The sequence below is a fragment of the Typopeltis vanoorti genome, chromosome 1 (genome assembly GCF_054136105.1).
Source record: "Typopeltis vanoorti isolate ZY-2024b chromosome 1, IOZ_Tvanoo_1.0, whole genome shotgun sequence".
In the NCBI taxonomy this organism is placed as follows: domain Eukaryota; kingdom Metazoa; phylum Arthropoda; class Arachnida; order Uropygi; family Thelyphonidae; genus Typopeltis; species Typopeltis vanoorti.
In genome coordinates, this window is record NC_143549.1 from 111,680,530 (window position 1) to 111,703,606 (window position 23,077).

The 23,077-nt window shown below is 37.9% G+C and overlaps 1 protein-coding gene across 1 annotated transcript in view; it reads left to right on the plus strand.

The window, feature by feature from the left end:
• The window catches only part of unc79 (UNC-79 domain-containing protein), a 1,277,183-nt gene that overhangs the window by 909,213 nt on the left and 344,893 nt on the right, over window positions 1-23,077 (plus strand). The window contains exon 43 of the mRNA XM_090395893.1: window positions 13,384-13,469. Within this exon, the coding sequence (XP_090252019.1) occupies window positions 13,384-13,469 (86 nt within the window). The remainder of the gene's footprint in view (window positions 1-13,383; window positions 13,470-23,077) is intronic.

A 23,077-nucleotide genomic window follows, 5' to 3' on the forward strand; every position in this document is an offset into this window, starting at 1 on the left:
GGTACTATGAGAGCTCTACTCCACTAATCAGGAATTCGTCCCTCTACCCACGCCTTCTGAACTATGCAGTGCAGCCACTGTAACACTTTTATACCACCATACTTCAGCATGTCTGGTCGAATATCATCTACTCCTGCTGCCTTTCCAAATTTCAAGATATTGATGGCTTTTTCTACTTCAAGTATGGATATGTATTCCTGACTGTATGCCTGTTGAGTGTTTTTTACCACTGTGCTATCATTGCTTGTTTCATTTAGTAATTTTTCGAAGTAATTATAACTGAGGTGTGGTTGACAGAAGAGGATATAATAACAGGAATAGAAGTCACTGGGTACAGCATTTTTCGGCAGTGTAGGAAGGGAAAGCGTGGTGGTGGAGTACTGCTTATGATAAGTGATGACTTATGTCCTCTAAGAGCGGAGACTTTGGAAGGCAGTGACACTAATGATTTTGAAATTTTGAAAGCATATGGTGTGAGGTAGAGGTGGGCTAGACAGGATATTTAGTGAGGTGTTGCTACAGACCCAAGAGTACAGAGCGTGGGTCCAGAAAATGTTTAGACAGTTGAGTTTGGCAAGTGCAAGAAGAATGATTGTTATGGGAGATTTTAACTACAGTAGTATAAATTGGGGAGAGGAAGATGCATGTAGCAATAAGGGAATGGAATTTCTAGAATTCTTGAGGGACAAATCTCTTAGGCAACATGTAATAGAGGGAACAAGAGGTTCAAGAGTTTTGGATTTGGTTATAGCATCAGAAGAGTTGATAATAACTGAGATGACATCTCTCCCACCAGTTGGAGAGAGTGACCATATGGTTTTGACTTGGAAAATGAATAGACATGCAGGAGTATCAAAGAGAAGGGAACGTATGTTGAATTATAAGGCAGGTGATTATAATAGTCCTAAGACGTCAACTTGGGGAAGTTTCATGGAGGGAGGAATTGGAAGGCCGGGATATCATTATTGCGTGGGAAATTATAAAAGAATATTTGTTAGCAGCAGTGGTAAGTTGTATACCACGAGTCAACAAGAGGACACAATTTGGAGTAAAGTGGATGACAAACAATATTAAACAGGAATTGCATGCGAAAAAGAGGCTGTGGAAGAGATAAGGAGACAGGTGAAGAGAAGATGCATGAAGAGTATAATCCACAGGCCAGAAGAGTGACTAGTATGGTAAGGAAGACGAAACTGGAATATGAGAGGAGATCAGCCCTCAGATCCAAAGAAAATCCTAGGGAATTTTTTAGCTATGTGGCCAGTAGGAGGAGAAATGACTGTGGAAGAATGATATTGTGGGATAAAAATGGGAATAGAGTGACTGATGCAGAGGATATAGTAGAATTGTTCAATGAACACTTTATTGGAGTATTTCATCCTGGAGGAGTCAGTTTTAATGCTAGAGGGATAGGGCAGGTTCGAGGTTTATTGGTACAGGAGGAGAGTGTGTTTCAAATACTGAGTACTCTGGATGTGAGTAAAGCTGTGGGACTGGATGGTATTTCACCACAGGTCCTGAGAGAATGTGCTAGGGAACTGACAGTGCCTTTGACCTGGCTTTTCAACACAAGTCTGGCTGCGGGAAAGGTGCGCATGGAATGGAAGGAAGGTAAGATAGTGCCATTGTATAAGGGTGGTAGCAGACTGGAAGTGTCTAATTATAGACCAGTTTGTGTGTCATCAGTAGTTAGTAAGATCTTGGAGGAAGTAGTGAAGAACCGTATACAGCATTGGGCATATGAGGATAATGTTATCTGTATGAGTCAACATGGATTTGTGAAGGGGCGCTCTTGTTTTAGCAATATGCTAGCCTTTTATGATAACGTTACAAGAGCATTAGATGAGGGAAAGGCATATACTGCCATTTTCTTAGACTTAGTGAAGGCATTTGACAGGGTGCCACATGATAAGCTGATATTTAAGTTGCAGCATATGGGTCTGGATGTCAGATTGGTCAACTGGATTCAGAATTGGCTGTCCAATAGGTATCAGAGAGTTGTGTATGGTGGGGCAGTTTCAAGGAAGCAGAGGGTTACAAGTGCGGTCCCACAGGGCTCAGTACTGGGACCTATATTGTTTAACCTTTATATCAATGACATTGTCAGTGGATTACAAGGGGATATTCAGTTGTTTGCTGATGATGTGAAGCTGGAAAGAATTATTAGTAATAGTGCAAATGCGGCAGCCCTGCAAGAGGATTTGAATAAGCTAGATAGATGTGCAAATGAATGGGGGGGTGTCAGTTTAATGCAGCAAAATGTAAGGTCTTGAGGTTTGGGAAACATCGATGGGACACTGCATACTCTATGGGAGGAAGTAGGAGAGACAAGAGATCTGGAGTTGATGATTGATAGAAACCTGAAATTTAGGGGACAAATTGCAAAGGTGGTGAAGGTAACACGGAGGATTACTCCAATAATGAGAAGGACACTGACCTGCAGAGATAAAACAGTTAACATTCCGTTGTATAAGACCCTGATGATATCACACTTGGACTATTGTTTTCAGATTTGGTCCAGGATTTGAAGGGGATAAATTAACTGTGGAAAGGGTACAAAGACTGATAACAAAGATAATTTCAGGACTGTACAATGATAGTTATGAGGATCGGCTGAGGGAATGTGGACTGCAGAGTTTGGTGGATAGAAGAAGGAGAGGTGATATGATTGAGACTTTTAGACTGTTGAGAGGTGGTTACAGGGTTGACATTGGGGAGTTCTTTCACTTGGTTGAACAGCAGGAAGGAGTGATGACAAGAGGCCATCCCTGGAAGTTACGAAAGGAAACTGTGAGAAAGAGGGTGAGGAGTGGTTTCTTTGCGTGGAGGGTGGTTGAACCGTGGAATGCATTGCCTGATGCAGTGGTGAGAGCGAGAACGGTCAATCAGTTTAAGGAGTGGTATGATAGACTTTGTGTTTCTTAGGGGGGGGGGCCTCCCCTCGATGAGTCTTCGTAGACTTTGTGTTTGTTAGGAAGGACCTCCCAAGATGAGTCTTCGTAGACTTTGTGTTTGTTAGGAAGGACCTCCCAAGATGAGTCTTTTGACTCGATCTAGGCCTGAATAATAATAATAACACTGGCCAACAAAAAAAAAAATTTTTTTTCTGCTGATTATGATCTGACATTTGTTTTTTACTAATTTGGGTGCGCTGATTTCAAATATCAAACCCATTTTTCTTTTTCACATCAGGTTTTTCCTCTATGGCATTTTATTTTTACTAATTTGTAAGTTTTTGATAGTTTTAAGGAGGCAGTACTATTTAGAGGATCAAAAAAATCGATTTTTTAATATTATTTTCTGATAGTATGTACTTTTAAAAATCTGTTCCTAACTTTTTATCAAGAAATTCGAAAAATTCCCGAAGATATAGCCTATTATTCAAAGTGGGGCGCAGATCAGAATCGGAGCGCTCACCGCTCTCGCTTGTTAGTAAATGAATAAATGCATAAGAACCTGCAACGGCATGTACTAGCGTTTTGAATGTGAGAGAGGCCGATAACCGACCTAATACATTTAGGTGATGAAAAGTAGGTGATGACAACTGCCTAAAATAAATGAATGCTGTATGAGTCATAGGACAAAGAACGATCGAAATCTGTCAATTCCTAATCGATCGTGAAAGTGTGATGAGCGCTTATAACATTTCAATAAAGTCTCTGTTTTTTTTGTCTTGTTAATTGCATGTTAGTCGACAGTGAAGAAAATACATCATGTTTACTACCCAAAGTTGTGGCATTAGTGTAGATTCCTTCTGCTACATTTGTGGCAGCTTTACTGTTCCCAGTCAAAGGACAAATATCACCGATTTTGTTAAGAAAGTGTACTTTGCATACTTTGACATAAAAATTGCAGATCAGGACAAGTCATGGGCTCTAAATAAAGTGTGTAAGTCATCTGTAGAAAATTTACGATAGTGGAGCAAGGGAAAATGCCAAATATTAGCTTTTGGCATTCCAATGATTTGGCGTGAACCAAAAAATCACGTAGATGATTGCTATTTTTGTTTAGTTCAGACTTCTGGTTATAATAAGAAGAATAAGAAAAAAAATTGTGTGTCCAAATCTCGACTCAGCAATTCGGCCAGTTGCTCATTCCAATGAAATAGCCGTGCCAATTTATAAAGGACTTCCTTTACTTGAGAAAAAGACTAAGATATAGGTGGATTGATATGGTACAAAGTGCTTTAGACGATAGAAATATAAGATCTGATAATGTTGGAGTCTTGACAAATAACAAACTGATTTGGAGGAAAATTGTAGATAGGAAATTAATAATGATGTAATTTTTTTTTGTAGTACTATCATATCCTGTACACCCCTTGAGGGTACATGGCAGGAATTTGATGATGATGATGATGATGACATTTGTCTCTGTTATGTTCTTGAGGAGCAAGACCTGGATGTTGATTTAGACAATGAAAATTTAATTTCTAGTTCTGGACCGCAACGGTTTACTCAAGTGGAATTGAATGACTTAGTAAGAAATTTGGGCCTATCAAAGGAATCATCGGAATTGTTAGCTTCAAGATTAAATGAAAAAAACTTACTGGAGCAAGTTACAAAGATAACTTTTTATCATAGCAAGGAAAGTAATCTTGAACAATATTTTAAACACAAGTGTGGGTTTGTTTACTGTAACAATGTGTCAGGTTTACTAACTGAAATGAGTGTTGTACGATATCATCCAAATGAGTGGCGTTTATTTATCGACAGTTCAAGCAGAAGTCTCAAGTGTGTCTTACTACACAATGGGAATGTATATGGCTCAATTCCTGTTGGCTATTCAGTCCACTTAAAGGAAACATATGAGGACATTAAAAAGGTTCTGAAGTTATTAAAATATACAGACCATAACTGGATCATCTGTGTGGATCTTAAAATGGTGAACTTTTTACTTGGCTTTCAAAGAGGATATACAAAGTTTCCATGTTTTCTATGCTTCTGGGATAGTTGATAGAAACCAACACTGGAGTCAGAAACATTGGCCTCTTAGAATATCCTTAAATGTTGGAGAACAGAATGTTATAAATCAACCTTTAATCGACAGAGAAAAAATCATTTTTTCCACCTCTACACATCAAACTAGGTCTTATGAAGCAGTATGTTAAAGCTTTAGATTTACAAGGTGACTGTTTCCAATACATATGTGAAAAATTTCCACGACTTAGTTATGAAAAAATTAAAGCAGGTGTATTTGATGGACCGCAAATTAGAACTTTAATGAGAGACCCAAAGTTCATCAACTCTATGAACGAAATTGAGAAAGAGGCCTGGACTTCATTTACGATGGTTGCGAATAATTTTCTTGGAAAAAAAAAAAAGCATGCAATTACAAAGATCTAGTGGAAACAATGCTTGAAAATTTCCAGCGCCTAGGTTGCAACATGAGCATAAAGCTTCATTTCCTGTACAGTCATCTTGATAGATTTCCCGAGAATTTAGGTGCTGTAAGTGATGAACAAGGCGAAAAATTTCATCAAGACTTAAAAACTATGGAAGATCGGTACCAAGGAAGATGGGATTCTCACATGATGGCCGACTACTGTTGAAGTATTCAAAGGGATTGCCAAAACAGAACACACAGCAGAAATTGCTACAAACAAAAATTTATTCCCTGAAACTCATGTGTAAGTAAAATTGTTATTTTTTTTATAAATATTCTTGTAATTTTTAATGAATATTGTTAAGTAGTTATGTATCTAATTATCGACCTCTCTCGCATTCAAAGCACCAGTACGTGCCGTGTAGGTTCTTACGCATTTATTCGTTTACTAACAAGCGAGAGCGGTGAGTGCTCCGATTCTGATCTGTGCACCACTTTGAATAATAGGCTGTATTTTGGGGAATTTTTCGAATTTCTTGATAAAAAGTTAGGGAACTGATTTTTAAAAGTACATAATTTCAGAAAATAATATTAAAAAATCGATTTTTTTGATCCTTTAAATAGTACTGCCTCCTTAAAACTATCAAAAACTTACAAATTAGCAAAAAGAAAATGCCATAGAGGAAAAACCCTGACGTGATAGAGAAAAATGGGTTTGATATTTGAAATCAGCGCACCCAAATTAGTAAAAAACAAGTCTCATATAAAAGTCAGCAAAAATTGTGTTGGACTGTGTAATTACTCCATATACTTCAAGGATATCTTTTTTCTTCCGTTTTCATGTCACCTCTATCATCTCTAACTCCTTTTACAGCACTCTTTCCTCCATTTCTAAGCTTCTTCAACAACCTCCAGAATATTTTGCCACCTTCTTGGTATTTATTTTCTATGTTCTTTCCAAAGGCCTCCCATGACTTCTGTTTAGCCAGTTTTACACACTATTTAGCTTTCTTACATTTGTCTCTGTATTCTCTAAGAGCACAATCTGACTTATTTGCCACGAACTTTTGATATGCATTCTTCTTTTCCTTCACTGCCTCTTTAATTTCCTCTGTCCACCATGGAGTTCTGATTTTTCTATCCTTGTAGACAACCTAACCAAATGCCTCTCTGACTAAATCAATCAGGTTTGTCTTCAAGGCTTGCCACTGAATCTCCAATGTTTGGTTCCTGTTCTCAAACTCTTTCATTTTTTTCTTCGATAATCTTTGTGTATTTTAGTCTACAGTTCACATCTGAGAGCTGCTTGACTTTTATTTGCTTTAAAACTTTCTTACATATTATTCTTTTCAATATGAAATTCAATTCTATCCTGCTCAAGGCTAAATAGTGGTCACTTCCAATTTCAAATCCTCTGTACACTCTGGTGTCCTGCACCAGGGAGAAAACATCACCATCAACAATATCATAGTCAATGAGACTTTTCTTATTACTTGCCTCTTCTCTCCATGTGAATTTGTGCACATTTTATGTTGGAACATGGTGTTAGTAATAACCAGTCCATGTCCTGAGCAGAAATCCAACAGGTATTTGCCATTATTATTAGCTTTGCTCTTTTCTCCAAATTTTCCCAGAACATTTTTGTATGTCTGATAATCATTTCTTACTCTGCTATTTAGATCCCCAACAAGGAATAACTTTTCATTTTTCATTGTGTCAGTTTCTTTTTCTAAAGCATCAAAAAATTCCTCCACTTCTTCCTTAGTAGAACCTTCTGTGAGACCATAGGCACAAATAAGTCTCATTGTCAAGTTTCCCATTCTCATATTTGCCCACATCACTCTACTTGAGACTGCCTGCCATTCAAGAAGATTAGCCTCATATTTTGTGTTGAATACCCTGGCTACTCCTTCTTTTCCTTGACTGTCATTGCCTGAATATAACATTTTGTATTTATTGCTCAGAAAGATTTCACCAGTTTTTGTCTTTTTTGTTTCGGTCACCCCTATTATGGTACTTATCTAATTCCTCAGCTAGCTCCATTTATTTGCCATTCAGGCTTCTTATGTTGATAGTACCGATCTTTAACTCTGGTGATGTTGAGTTGGGGTGTGTTTTCAGATTTGTTCCAGTAGCTGACTTTTCGCTGTTCGCCCTGGTTCCCTGGCGAAAACAACGGTGGGGGGACTTGTTCAACTGGGTGAAGCCCCAGACGGCATGAAATTTTGTCATGTTGTACCATCATTTCATATCTTGGTTTAAGCCAATAAGAATACAATTTGGTCAGCTAAATCCCAAATTGCCAGCCCATCCTCGTTCATTCAGTATCCAGGCAGATACCCAACAGGGTGCACCACGAGAAAGTGAGAATTGGACATTAGGTCAGAAGCCCTGGTCTCCGCATTTCTTTAAAGGCTATGTGGAGGTCTCTTCTCAGTGATACAGCTTTGACCCTTAAAATCCTGCATTCCTATACCATAATTACTCAAATATAACTCGCACCCCTGATTTTACTCTACGAAAAAAAGAAATTAAAAAGATTTGCATTTACCTCGCACATGAAAAAACATTTAAACACATTCAAATCCAGGCAGTAGTTACTCACTTTCCGGGGTGAACAACACACCCTCCCCAACAACCACTATTCTGCAGACAACTATACAAGAAAAACAAGTAGTTTTATTGTATCACTGAACAAGATACAGAACATTTGCAGTCTGTGTAACACATTTGTTGACAAACAGTGCAATTAGAGACAACTGGGATAAAAACGGCATTAACTACTGAATCACATGTCCCCTCCCACAGAAACTATGCTGTATAGACTCAAGCAAAACCTTATGTTGTAGTGCAAACACAGTATCTAACTAAAAACTACTGTCCAAACATTTGTCCAAATTTTGAATTACATGAAATAAGTGTTTGAAATTTTCAATGTCATTAAGGCAAATCACAAAGGCCAACTTCAAATAAACTTCTAATTGAAGTAATATGCTGTGTAATGTGCATGTGAGTCTGTCCACCAACCTGACATTGAAACGGCATACAAACAAGCCATAATAAAATTCGACTGAAGAGTTGAAACTTTGTGTCAGTTGAACCTGCCTGTGTGACACGGAAGTGGTAAGCAAATAGTAATGAGAAGTCCTGTTGGAACGATAAATTGGCAAAACACCATGCCGACATAAACATGTTAAAACTAAAAAAATATATAGTGAATGTTGTTAAGGCAGTTTCAGATATTTTGGAATTTGGTTGAAGAGAATCAGCATTTCAACTCAACAATTGTCAGCTTACCTTGTCATTGAGTCACATCATCTTTTGTTAATACTGCACCAATCATATGCACATCTTCATAGCTGCTCTATTTCTACCAGCTCTTTTTTACTGTATCAATCCACCTATATCTTGGTTCTGTTCCCCCCCCCCCCCCCCCCCCGACCCTCAAGTAGCCCCTGAGTTTCAAAACTTTCAAAAAATTTGACATAAAAAGGCTTATCATTTTATATATATAGGGTAGATTTATAAATCGCTTCAGAGAATGTTTACAGTTACTGCACTTGTATTGCTTGATTTACAGAAAACAAATCATGACATTTATAATAATGTATGTTTTCTAGAGTATTTGCAGCCAAGTAACCCCCTCCCCTTTTGCTATCCCATTTCTTAGGTTCATGCATTATGAATTAAAATGAGTTACAAAACATATTGCATATTTACTGAGCTCTCTGTATATAATATTAAGCTAATGCAAAAAGAAAAATGAGGTATTGACCAACAGAGAAAGAAAAATCAAGGAGCGAGCTTTGTGCAGTGATTAAATAATAAAAGGTGTGTTCGATGAGAGTTTGACAAAAGCCTGCTTTCCTGTTGTGAAAATTAATGATGTAAGTGAGGTTATTAGAGCAGAAAATGGTAGGGTTAAAGAAATGATCATAGTGACTGGAACTAAAGGAGAAAAGTATGGCATGAGAGAGGACATGAAGGAATTACTGGAAGTAGCAAAAGAAAAGAGTGAGAGAGTTAAGATAGTGAGTCTGTTGCTGTGGTATGATAGAATAGAGCTGAGAAGGATGCCATAAAAGTGAATGACTTGATGTATAGGTTATGCTGGAGTTTGTGGATGTGTGGAGTGAGTTTGAGGCGGGGAGGAGGATAGTTTGCATGTGAATGGATTTGGTGTTCATAGACTGGAAAAAGTGTTGTTGAATGAAATGAAAGTGGATGTGCAGAATCAGGGAAATTAGAGTTTCTGGGGATGGGGGGGGGGGGCGGGAATGTGCCGAGTGGATATGCAGACATCATTGAGGCAGTTGAATGTAAGATGTATGTAATATGCATAAGTTAATACCACTGGTAACAGACCGGAATGGGATGGTTAGTATAAAACATTAGGATTGTGGTGGGCCTAAGGGGCTTTTGCACTTTATGTACACTAATGCCAGGAGCATTTGGAACAAGCAGGAGAAATTTTTGGCAATGGTTGGCTCATACTGGCCAAAGGTTATTGGCATTAGTGAGACATGGCTAACAGAAGATGAGATGGTTAGTGGGATAGATTGTGAAGGGTATAGTATATTCAGACAGGATAGAAAGAAAAGAATTGGGGGGAGTGATATTGATGATGAACTGCAACCAAAGAGAATAGAAGATCAACTAAAGGCCAGTGAAAATAGCATATTTGAGGCTATCTGGTGTGAGACTGAGGCCAGCAGAACAAAATATACAGTTGGATGCTGCTATACACCAGAGGATGGAAAAATGATGGAGATAATATGCATTGGCAAATAGCTCAATGAGTGGAGGAGAGGTAATTATTATGGGGGATTTCAACTATGGGAGCATAGGTTGAAAGGATGAGAGGACACATGAGAGGAAGAAAATGGATTTTATGCAGTTACTAAGGGATAATTACCTGAGACAACATGTAATGGAATATACTAGGGGTTCAAGAGTGCTCGATCTAGTAATTGTATCTGAGAATTTGTCTATAACGAATATGACCATGTTCGGTTAAAATGGGAAGGTATATGTGAAATTATAGGACTAGTAAATATTACAAGCTTAGGAGATTGCTTAGATCAGTACCATGACACGTAAAACTGCAAGCGCAGGTTTTATGTGTCATGCATGTGGGGATGCCACTTCCCATACCACTTCCCATGGAATATGTTGATATTGCATGGGAAGTGGTAAAGATGTGTTTGAGGGCAGTAATAGTAGACTGCATACCTACAGTCAGGAGAGTAAATTGAGGGGGAGTTCAATGGATGAATATCATCATCAAGCTGGAGCTGCAAAAAAAAAGAAACAGTTGTTGAGGGAATTTAAGGTGACCTGCAGGCACATGAACAGTCAAGGCATAGACCACAAGGGTAACTAGTGTGGTAAGAAAGGCAAAAACAAATTATGAAAGGAAGTTAGTAATGCAGGCTAAAAAGAATTCCAAACAGTTCTTCAATACTGCAAGTAAAAGAAAGAATGATTTTAAAGAATGCCGAAGGTAGGGAGGTAACTGAATCATTTGAAATTGTAGAATTACGAAGTGCAAGAGTATATCATCCAGATTACGAAGTGCAAGAGTATATCATCCAGGTGATGATATTGCAAGAATGAGAGAGAGCCAAAGACTTATACGGGAACTGATGTAAATGAAGTGGATGTGCATAGCATATTACAGAATCTTAATGAGAATACAGCTGTGGGATTGGATAGTATACAAGCTCAAGTTTTATGTGAAGCTGTGGAAACTGTCAGTGCTCTTAACCATATTGTTTAATCTAAGTCTCAGCTCTGATCTAGACCCGAGGGTATGGAAAGAGGAGAAAATAGTTCTATTGCATAAAGGAAGCTCCACGACTGATGTACCAAACCAATTGATCAGCATATCAGGTGCTGTTGTCAAAGTATTGGAGAAGTTGGTCAAGAGCAAAATACAGGAATGGATAGATGAAAATGGGATGCTGTTTAGGGGGCAGCATAGTTTTGTGATCACATTTTATAATACAGTGACAGCTGAGTTGGATGAAGGTAATGGGTTTATAATGATACTGCTGGACTTTGCAAAGGCCTTTGACAGGATACCACATGAATTTCTAATCAGTAAACTGCAGTACATGGGGATGGATATAGGGATTAGGAGGGAGGTTGATGGAGAGATATGAAAGAGTTGTTTATTCAGGATTAGAGTCCAAAAGAAGTCTAGTGGCATGCTACAAGGTTCTTTTTTGGACTATTACTATTTAATTTGTTCCTTAATGGTATAGGAAAGGATCTGAGAGGAACGGGACAATTATTTGCTGGTGATGCAAAGTTGTGTAAAGCAATAGTTAATAGATATGATGTCAACATTTTGTGGGATGATTTGTATAGATTTGCAGACTTCGCAAAGGAGAATGGATTTCATTTTAATATGGCAAAGTATAAGGGTATGCATTTTGGAGTGAAAAGATTGCCAGCTGTATACCACATTGGTGGAACTGTACTCCAGTAAATTGAAACTATAGACTTAGGAGTATTAGTGGATAGGGAGTTAAAGTTTGGGAGGGGGGAAAAACATACTTGGCAAGTGATTTTTGTTTTTAGTTGTCTTGTGACTAGTTTTGAAAATAAGTTATAATTTCAAATATATGAAGATTGAATATATGAGTAATCTCCCCTTCAAAAAATGTGAATAACTGTGTAACACATAAGCACTTTTTTTTTTTTTAAATTGTTATTATTATTACATGACACCTCCAGGGAGTCCAAAGACTCATCAAGGGAGGGCACCTACTCTACAGCTCTGTCTCCCCCACTCATTCCACCAACTCTATCTACTGCCCACCAGCACCACCACTAGTATTTCCAGAAACAATCACAAACATCCATGCCCATAGTGGGATTTGAACCCCAGCCTTTTGGCTGGAGAGTGGATATGCTAACTACTCAGCCAACCAGGCCGACAATTAAGAAACTATTTTGACATAGATACTCTATCAGCTTGTAAAAGAAATATCAGTATTTCCATTTAGGATGTCACTAATCGATTGAATAGTTGAAAATGAAAACATTGCTGATGAATACTCCACTACTGCTTGAGGTTCTTTAGTGTGACTTTAGGGGAAGTATTCTTTCCTCAACAGCAGTGAGAATAATCTGAGCCTTTACCCTTTTCAACAGTTCCCTCTAATTGAACTGTTGAAAGTGTTCCCAACACTTCCCTCTAATTGGAGGGAAATGATCACAACCCAGGTGATCATGAAGTGATCACCTGAGTTGTGGCTAGCCATGTGCCAAGTTTTGTGAAGAAAGGATGTATGTGGAATTATAAGGCTGGTTGGTGATTATGAAACACTTAGGAGGCAGTTTGGAGCTTTAGCATGGAATGAGGAGTTGAGCAGTAAAGAAATAAATACTGCTTTGAAACTGACAAACAAATACATAACAGCATCAATATGTGAATGTATTCCAAAGGCCAAAAGGTTGGATAAGGTAGGAATAAAATGGATGAATGAGAAGCTTAAGAATGAAATCTGGAATAAGAAAGTAGTTTGACATTATTAAACATTAATTAATAATGATAAAATGTTACTTCTTTTATATTTATAGAAACTTTTCAATGATGAGATTAAAGTTGTTTTTTATAAAGTTTATTTTTGTATATATTAATTCATATTGTGCTAAAAGTTAGATAATTACTTTTCTTTTTAAATATCATTTTTATCAAGATAAATAAAAATAGTTAATTTATCAGTTGTCGTTATAATGAGATTTATAGCTGTTAATTAAATAAGTTATTTCTTATGTGCAATTAAATGTATATTTAATTGCACATAATAAATCATTCTAATTACTGATTTGGCAAAATTTCTGCAACTCATAAAATCACGAAGTACTTTATTTATTGTAATTGATTTGTAGATTACACTACCATCTTGAGAGAATATAATCTTTGATACATTCTTTCAATTAGTAGTGTGATCTTTGAACCATTTACAAGGGAAATTGAACCATTCATTATATAGAGAAAGTATTTTTTTTTTTATCTACACAAGTCTTTTTTTTTATATCTCTTAGATTCAGAATTCTTTAAAGCAATGGCTTTGGCCTTGGCAGACTTCAATGAACTTAATCAGGTATCTCCTCTTCTGATGCTCTTTGAGGTGAGAACTAAGAACTCCTTACATTTAATATGTCACATATAGCTGGAATCTAATGTTGAAATTTTTTCTTGATATTTTCATACAGGTATAGAATAAAAAAAATTGCACTTGTGAAAACAGCTGTACAAACTGAAACATAATATATCCAGAATATATATATATTTATTTATTAAAAAAAAAAAAAACATTGCAGAGTTGAATTAAACTGCATTCTAGGTATTATTTCTTGGAAAATTCCCATGTTACTCCTCTAAAATAAACTATTATTTTAATGATAACTAATAATTAAGGAATTGACAGTGTATACTAGAAATATAAATTAAATAAACTTTAATATATACTTTCCGATAATTCGGCAAACGTCACGTTGCCATCTTCTTGGGAACTTAATACAAAGACACGTGCACACAAGTACTACATAACAACAAATGAGAACCAAAGCTAGGAAGCTAACATTTTCCTGAAGTCCTGATGGCGCCCCCCGGCGGGCTATATTGGTAGTTCTTGGCCTTTCGGCTGAAGTTCTTCTGATAAATGTTTCCCAAATTTGGGGCAGTCTCATGCATCCAAATTTGTTGAAGTTTGGATTGTTCCTAAGGGCTGAGGCTGATTCCATGAATAGTCTTTCATATTTGAACTTGCTGCGGTGTATTACTGTGGCTTTCTTCCATCTTATTCTGTGGCGAGCATCCAGAGCATGGTCTGCAAGCCCAGAGTAGCTGTACTGGTGAAATCGGATGTAATCCTTGTGTTCTGAGATTCTGATATTTGCTGTCCTGCCTGTTTGGCCAAAGTAGGACAATTTACAGCTGCAAGGGACCTGGTATACACCAGGTAGGTCTAGGGGAAGTGGTTGGTCTTTAGTGGACTGGATAAGGGATGCCAATTTTCTGTGCGGTCTGTAACAAGTGGTCAAGTCACGTTTTTTTAAGATTTTGTTGATTTTTTCCGAGGTGCCTCGGACGTAGGGAATAGTGATGGATTTAGAGTAATCTCTTTTGTGAAGGGGGGAGGGGGGAGGGGGTAACTGGTTTAAGTATTTTTTGGATTCTTTTTGGGGACGGGGGTAGCCATTGGCTGAGAAAGTGTCACGGATCTGATTTAGTTCAGTGGTCAGGGCTTGATCATTTGAACAGATTATTTTTGCCCTGTTGAATAGTGTCTTAATTACTCCATATTGTTGTGAGGGGAGGGTGATGGGATTGTTGGTGAATGTATCTGCCTGTATGGGTGGGTTTCTATAAACTGAGAAAACCAAGGTTCCATCAGGTTGGCGGGTGACTAGTGTGTCTAGGAAGGTCAGGTTATTGTTTTTCTCTTTTTCCAGGGTGAACTTGATTCTAGAGTGTTGGTTGTTTAAATGTGTTAGGAAGGAGAGGAGTGAATCCGGGCCATGTGGCCAAATAGCGAACACATCATCAACGTACCGAAGCCATATGGTAGGTTTTTGTGGGGCTGAGTTTAAGGCTTTCTCTTCAAAAGTCTCCATAAAGAAGTTGGCCAAGGGTGGGAAAAGTGGTGAACCCATGGCTGTCCCCTCTATCTGTTTATAGAATTTTTCCTGCCAAACGAAATAGCCTGAGTTCATTGTAAACTGAAATAGGGCTGAGATATCGGGAGGAAATTTAGCTTGGATTAGCTCCAAGGTTTCTTTAAGGGGGACATTTGTGAATAAGGAGGAGACGTCAAAACTGACCATTATGTCATTATGTTGGAGTGTAAGGTTTTCTATACTGGCTTTGAAGTGGGCCGAGTTTTTTATGTGTGATGGTGTGTTGCCAGTATAGTGTGAGAGCGCTTTGGCTAGTTTGTAAGTGGGGGAATCAGTGCCATCCACTATGGGACATAATCACACATTTTCTTTATGTATTTTTGAGAGCCCATATATGCCGGGGGGGGGGGTCTAGAGTTATATGGTTTCAGTCTGTTGGTAATCTCCACAGGCCAAGAAGTGACCTTCTTAAGGAGCCTATGGAGTTTTCTAATTTGAGAGTTGGTGGGATTGTATTCAATAGGGAGGTAAGTGGATTGATCTAATAGTAAAGCCTTGAGCTTACCTGTGTAGTCATTAAGATTGAGTTCCACAGTGGCGTTCCCCTTATCCGCTTTGGTGATCACTATTTCTTTGTTTTTCTTTAATTCTTGTAGTGACTTGTATTCACTAATGGATATGTTGGATTTTGGAGGTTTTGCTTTTGTGAGAACACAGACTACATCCAATCTAATATCGTTTGCAATGTGGTTTGGAAGGTGGTGAATCCTGCGTTCAATTTGGATCATTAATTCCTCGGCCAGTAATTTCTTAGGAGCAATGGCGAAGTTGTGACCACGTGATAGAGCGTTGAGTGCTTCAGGCTTCAAGATAACTGAAGAAAGGTTAACTACAGTGTTGGTTTGTAGTTTTGGTTTAGACGCCAATTTCTTTATTAATTTTTCAAACTTCTTGATATGTCGGTTCCATATTCGTTCGAATTCTTTATTAGCCGCTGTACCCGAAACGTCATGTAGGAATGACCAAAGCTCGTGATTAATCGTATGTGAAAGCTCATTTTCTAGCGCTGAAATAGCTCTATTTATGTCGGCTAGGGAACCACGTGTAGGGGTAAATAGCTCCCGAAGTAAAGCCTGGCTCGACCAGTTGTAGATACAGAGAGCTTTCTGTGAGACGAAGGCAGGACAGCAAATATCAGAATCTCAGAACAAAAGGATTACATCCGATTTCACCAGTACAGCCACTCTGGGCTTGCAGACCATTCTCTGGATACTCGCTTTCTTCCATCTTATTCTGTGGCAAGTATCCAGAGCGTGGTCTGCAAGCCCATAGTGGCTGTACTGGTGAAATCGGATGTAATCCTTGTGTTCTGAGATTCTGATATCCTGCCTTCGAACAATCCAAACCTCAACAAATTTGGATGCATGAGACTGCCCCAAATTTGGGAAACATTTATCAGAAGAACTTCAGCCCAAAAGCCAAGAACTACCAATATAGCCCACCAGGGGGCACTATCAGGACTTCAGGAAAATGTTAGCTTCCTAGCTTCGGTTCTCATTTGCTGTTATGTAGTACTTGTGTGCACGTGTCTTTGTATTAAGGTCCCAAGAAGATGGCAACGTGACATTTGCCGAACTATCGGAAAGTATATATTAAAGTTTATTTAATTTATATTTCTAGTATACGCTGTCAATTCCTTAATTATTAATTATCATGTTTAACCAGCGTATAAGCCTCTCTACAAGAAGTATTATTTTAATGACTAATTTAGCCTACTTTCGTTTAGGAGTACCTTTTACTTTGGTAAGGAGCCAATGACATTATAAAAAAAGAGGCACTCCTAAATGAAAGTAGGTTATATTAGCCATTAAAATAATAATAAACTGCATTCATTTTACACTTGTTTGCACATTTTGGTGTAACTTCGTTCTTTTCTTCCAGAGGTCTCTGAATCAATGAAAATGGAACGATAGGGAATAGATGTTTTTAGTACAGATAAAACAGTGTGATCAAATTTCTGAAGATGTTCACTGACATTTATTACAAATGAAAATTGTTGATGAAGAGAAGTATATATACATAAACTTAATTTTGAGCTCTATATATGTTCACAGTGATGGAAACTTGCACATGGCAGCATATACACCCTTTGTCCAAAAAGAAACCGAACTTTTCGAAAATAAAAGAAACTAGTGGCATCAAATGTTGTATCTTTTTGTTGTCAAAAGCAGCAATCTTCATTAGTGTTGTGTCAACTATTTATTACATTTGTTTCATTAGAAACCGAGTTATAGTGCCAAGAGTGACAGTGTGTTTTGACGAACAGTCGGAAAATGAGTTTCAAACAGAGAGTTGCGATTGACATTTGTGTTAAACTTGATAAACGTTTTACTGAAACGCATCAAATGCTTCAAAAAGCATATGGTGATGAATGCTTATCCTGTACTCAAGTTTACGATGGTTTAAGTGATTTCAAAGTGGTCGTGAGATGCTTGAGGACGACGAAAAGCCGGGCCGTCCAAAAACTGGACTGCAAGTTAACATCCAAAAAGTGTGTGATTTCATCAAAGGAAACACAAAATCATCTGTGTGATTGATTTAAGATGAATTGCGGATTTTCCAAAATCAACTGTGCACAACATTTTGATCGAGAGTTTGGGCCTTCGTAAATTTAATTCATGATTTGTTCCTCACAAGTTGACCAACAACCAAAAAATGTATCAAATTGCAAGGACCTCATTAAAGACAGTCGTAAGGACTCAAACTTCCTTGAAACAATCGTTACTGGTGACGAAATGGAAAAAAAAATGTTTTGAGTATGAACCTGAAACAGAGTGCTGAGTGGAGACCACCAGAAGAGGGGCATCCGAAAAAAAGCCGCTTGGAGAAGTCAAAAGTAAAGACAATGCTGATTTGTTTCTACCATTCCAAGGGCATTATCCACAAAGAATTCATTCCACCTGGCCAAACAGTCAATGGTGAATTTTATATTGAAGTTTTGAAGCGATTGATAGCGAGAATTTGTTGCGTAGAGATTTAGTGTTGACGCACAACACTAAAGCATCAGAAGAGCTGATTATAACTGAGATGACATCTCTCCCCCAGTTGGAGAGATTGACCATGTGGTTTTGACATGGAAGACGAATAGACATGCAGGAATATCAAAAAAATGGAACATATGTGGAATTATAACGTGGGTGATTATAATAGTCGTAAATATCTACTTGGGGCAGTTCCATGTAGGGTGGAATTGGAAGGCCAGGATATCATTAGTGCTTGGGAAATGGTGAAGAAAAATTTGTTAGCAGCAATAGTAAGCTGTATTCCACAAGTGAAGAAGAGAACAGAATTTGGTGTAAAGTGGATGATAGACAATATAAAACAGGAACTGCAGGTGAAAAAGAGTTTATGGACGAGATTTAAGGAGAGGGGGGGGAAGCAGATGCATGAAGAATATAAGACTCAGGCCAGGAGAGTGACTAGTATGGTCAGGAAGGCAAAACTGGAATATGAGAAGAGATTGGCCCTAAGATCCAAAGAAAATCCTAGAAAATTTTTTAGCTATGTGGCCAGTAGGAGGAGAAATGATTGTGGAAGAATAACTTTGTGGGATAAAAATGGGAATCGAGTGATTGATGCAGAGGACATAGTGGAGTTGTTCAATGAGCACTTTATTGGAGTATATCATCCTGGAGAAGAAGGATTTAATACTAGAGGGGGGTAGGGCAGGTTCGAGGTTTAGAGGTACAAGAGGAAAGTGTGTTCCAAATACTGAGTACTCTGGATGTCAGTAAAGCTGTGGGAATGGATGGTATTTCACCGCAGGTTTTGAGAGAATTGCTAAAGAACTGATAGCTCCATTGACCTGGTTTTTCAATGAAAGTCTGGCTATGGGAAAGGTGCCCAGGGAATGGAAGGAAGGTAAGATATTGCCATTGCACAAGGGCAGTAGTAGACTGGAAGTGTCTAATTATAAGCCAGTTTGTGTGTCATCAGTAGTTTTAAAGTCATGGAGAAATTAGTGAGGGACCATATACAGTGTTGGGCAGATGAGGGTAATGTTATCTGTGAGAATCAACATGGATTTGTAAGGGGACGCTCTTGGTTTAGTAATATGATTGCCTTTTATAATAAAGTGACAAGAGCAGTTGATTTGATTTTATTTATTTCATGTGCGAACTGCAAAAAATGTAAGAGCATGCATATAAATGATTAAATGCATATATTTAAAGAAATAGACATTAAAAGAATAGGGATTAAAAGCATACATTAAAAGACAAAATTTTCCACTTGTATAAAATATTATGCAAAATCATAAAATGTCAAATTTCACTCATCCAGTGGCTAATATACTTTAAAGCTGTTTCATTACACTGCATTAAATCTTCTTGGGTGCATATATTATTAATGTCTATTAAGCAGCATTGAAGAAGATGATCCATGGTTTGTGTTTCACCACATGAGCAGCTGTCATTGTCTGTGTAGCCCCATCTGACCATATTCTGCTTTGATCTGCCCATTCCAGAATGAAGTCTATTCAGTGTCTTCCTTCTTTGCCAGTCAAGATGTAAGCCAGAAGAAAGAGATTCGTTTAAGTTCAGAGCCTCTAGAGATTGTTCTTGCCTCATTGTTGACCTTGTAGCTTTTTTGGAATTAACCAGTGGTTCCACTGAGTGAATGAAACTTTTCCTTGATCTTAGCCTCTTATGTACTGCAACATGTCCATACAAAGGATGCCGTTTATCATTTAGTTGTTGTTTCTGCTGATATCTACTCTGTGTAGTCCTTCTGATGTGAGGAGATGCAATACCAGACAGTGAGTATAGATGGTCAATTTTTGTAGGCTTAAGGCAGCCGGTAATGTGCCGACATGTTTCATTAAGAACCTTATCAATAATTTTGACATGTGATGATCTTTCCCAAACAGGACTAGCATACTTGTTCCAAGAGGAGAGTTCCTTAATCGGCACAGAATATTATTACGTGTTGTTTGAGTTTTAGCTGCTGTCTTCTCTATGTGTCACTTGTAATTTAGGGTCTTCTATCTAGTGTAACACCTAGGTAAATTGGATTTAGATAATTGACCAGTTTCACTCCATTCCATTCTATATTCAACTCTCTCCTGACCTCCCTGTTATTGAGATGGAAAAGACACATTTGGGTTTTGCTTGGATTTGGTTTCAGTTGGTTTTTCCTTATAGTAAACTGTAAGGGTTTCTAGCTCTTGTGTGAGCTGCTTCTCAATGTCATCAAAGGATTTTGCATGATAAGCTATTGCCCATTAATCTGCATATAAGAAGGTTCTTGACCGTGGGTTTATAAGTTGGTCATTATATTGAAGAGGAGGGGAGATCGAACACTTCCTTGAGGTAGACATTTTTCTGGATACGCCATCTGCTCTTTTTTCCTTGAAAATCAACAAATAATCTCCTGCTGAATGGCAGCAACCTAAATATCTCCACTAACTGATAGCCTGTTTATCATGTTGTAAAGGAGATAATATATAAACTATAAGCTTTCTAAGATTTAATGTGTCATATGCTGCTGTCAAATCTATAAATACAGTTCCTGTTGCTAACCCCCTCCCCCTTTCAAAGCAGCCCTCAATAAACTGTTAGGTTTAATACTTGTCCAGTGTATGATCTTCCTGGTCTAAATCCTGCCTGTTCTTTTATCAGCACTTTCTCTGGACTTATCTATTCAAGATTAACCTCTCATCCACTTCAGTGTTGTGATTAGGAGAGCTATAGGCCTGTAGCTCTTTGGATCCTCAGCAGGTTTACCTGGTTTCAGGATAGGTATTATTTTCGTTTGTCTCCATATGCTGGGTATGTGGGAAAAATTTCCAACAAAAGTTGAAAAATTCTAACAACTACTCTGTTGCCTTTTTTCCCAGATTCCTTAGTATCTCATTTCTGATATCATCTATACCAGAACTTTTCCTGGTTTTAAGGCTTCTAGGGCATTTTCTAGTTCCTCTTTAATAAATGGTGCTTAGAATCCCTAACTTTTTAATATATTCTTTAGGTATTTTTCCTTTGGTACTTGGTTTACCATTCAGAGATAGCTGACTTGCAATTTGGTTTGCATTTATATTAACTTTGGTTGCTGCTGTTGTTGGGTCACCAGATAAGTTTTTGAGTAAGAGTCAGACTTTCCTGCTACTGTGCTACATATCTAAGCTTTTAATTTTCTCTGCCCATTGTTGACTTCTTTTTTCAGACAGTGCTGCTGTAAGTTCCTCTCCTGCATCAATTGTTTCTGATGAAAATGGATCTTTATCATATAGGTCACAATATCTTTCATATATTTCCACATTGTGCTCTGTAAAACCTGGAATGTAACATGTTCTACACCTCTTGGAATGTGCCTGGTAGCAGACCATCTGATAGCTTTGATGAACTTTCCATAATTTTCTGGTCTGGGTGAAATGTTGGTCAGGTTTATGTCTAATTCTCTTGAGAACTGTTCCCAGTTAGCTTTTTTAAAATTAAAGTGTCTCCTAAGTGGAATCTCCTTAAGTCGGACTGGTGGGAAAACGTGCTGCAGTATTGGTCTATATTGTGAATTTGGGATTGGTGCAAATACCTGTTTAGTGCACAGATAAGCTATTCTATTACTAACAAATCCGAGGTCTGGGTTATAACCTCTTTTCCCTCTTCCACTGTTAAATGATGATGGCTGTTTAGGATCGTGTATAAGATTCATTTGATTACTTTCAGCCCACTGTTCAACTAACTCTCCATTCTCATTTGTTTCAGTGTAACCCCACTGTGTACTATGACTGTTGAAGTCTCCTATAATGATAGCAGATTTCTTTTGTGTCAAGTACTGGGACATTTCAGAAGCAAAGTTTATACTATGTGGTTTATATACTGAGAAAACAGTGATGCTACCCAGATCTATTACAAGAATTTATATCCTGTAACCTGGAGCTCCTGTCTAGTGAAGATAGCACTTCCATACTTTTCATGTGGTATTTCTTTTATGAACTTCATTCCAGCAATTTAGGTCTGGCTTGTTGAGGTCCTTTATGTGTCTTCTGTAGACATAAAATATCATATTTTTGTTCTTTACACATTTTTGCAATAAGATCTTTTATAGAGGAGAGGCTCTCTGTATTGTGTGAGATGATTGTCAGGGTTGGTTCCCATAAGGGCCATTAAGTTTTAGTCAATGTGTCTCTGATAAAGAAGATGCTAGTCGCACTATACAACTATAGAAAACTATAGAAGACTGTATTGCACTATGCTGTACTGTAGAGCAGTTGATGAGGGTAGGCATATACTGCCATTTTTTTGGATTTTGCAAAGGCATTTGACAGGGTTCTACATGATAAGCTGATACTTAAGTTGCAGCACATGAGTTTAGATGTGGGTTAGTCAACTGAATTCAGGATTGGCTATCTGATAGGTATCAGAGAGTTGTGTATGGTGGGACAATATTGAGGAAGCAGAAGGTTACAAGTCGGATTCCACAGAGCTCAGTACTGGGACCTGTATTGTTTAACCTTTATATCAATGACATTGTCAGTGGATTACAAGGGGATATTCAGTTGTTTGCTGATTAGCAAAACTGGGGAGGACAATAGTTGATAAAGGTGATACAAATATCTTACAGGATGATTTAAGTAAATTGGCAATGTGAGCAAAGGACAATGGTTATCAATTCAGTCATATAAAATGTAAGATAATTCACTTAAGATGGAAAGATTACGTACTTCGTATCATATTCATGGTACTAGCTTACAGGAAATTGATGAGGCTAGGAATCTGGGCTGATTGATAATGGATAGAGATTTGAAATTCAGAGGACATATTGCAAGAGTTGGCAAAACAGCTCAGAGGATTACTTGGATGTTGAAGAACACAATGACAAGTAAAGTAGGGAGATTATTATCCCTCTTTATAAGGCTGTGATTTGGCCACATTTTGACTGTTATGAACAGATTTGGTCACTTGCATTTCTAGAGGACCTGGAGGTGGCGGAGAGGATTCAGAGACGATTGATCAAGTTTGTGACTGGTCTGTGGAATGTTCCCTATGAGGATAGACTGAGGGTGTGTGAGTTGCAGAGTTTGACTGAAAAGTGAAGGAGAGGGGATATGGTAGAAACT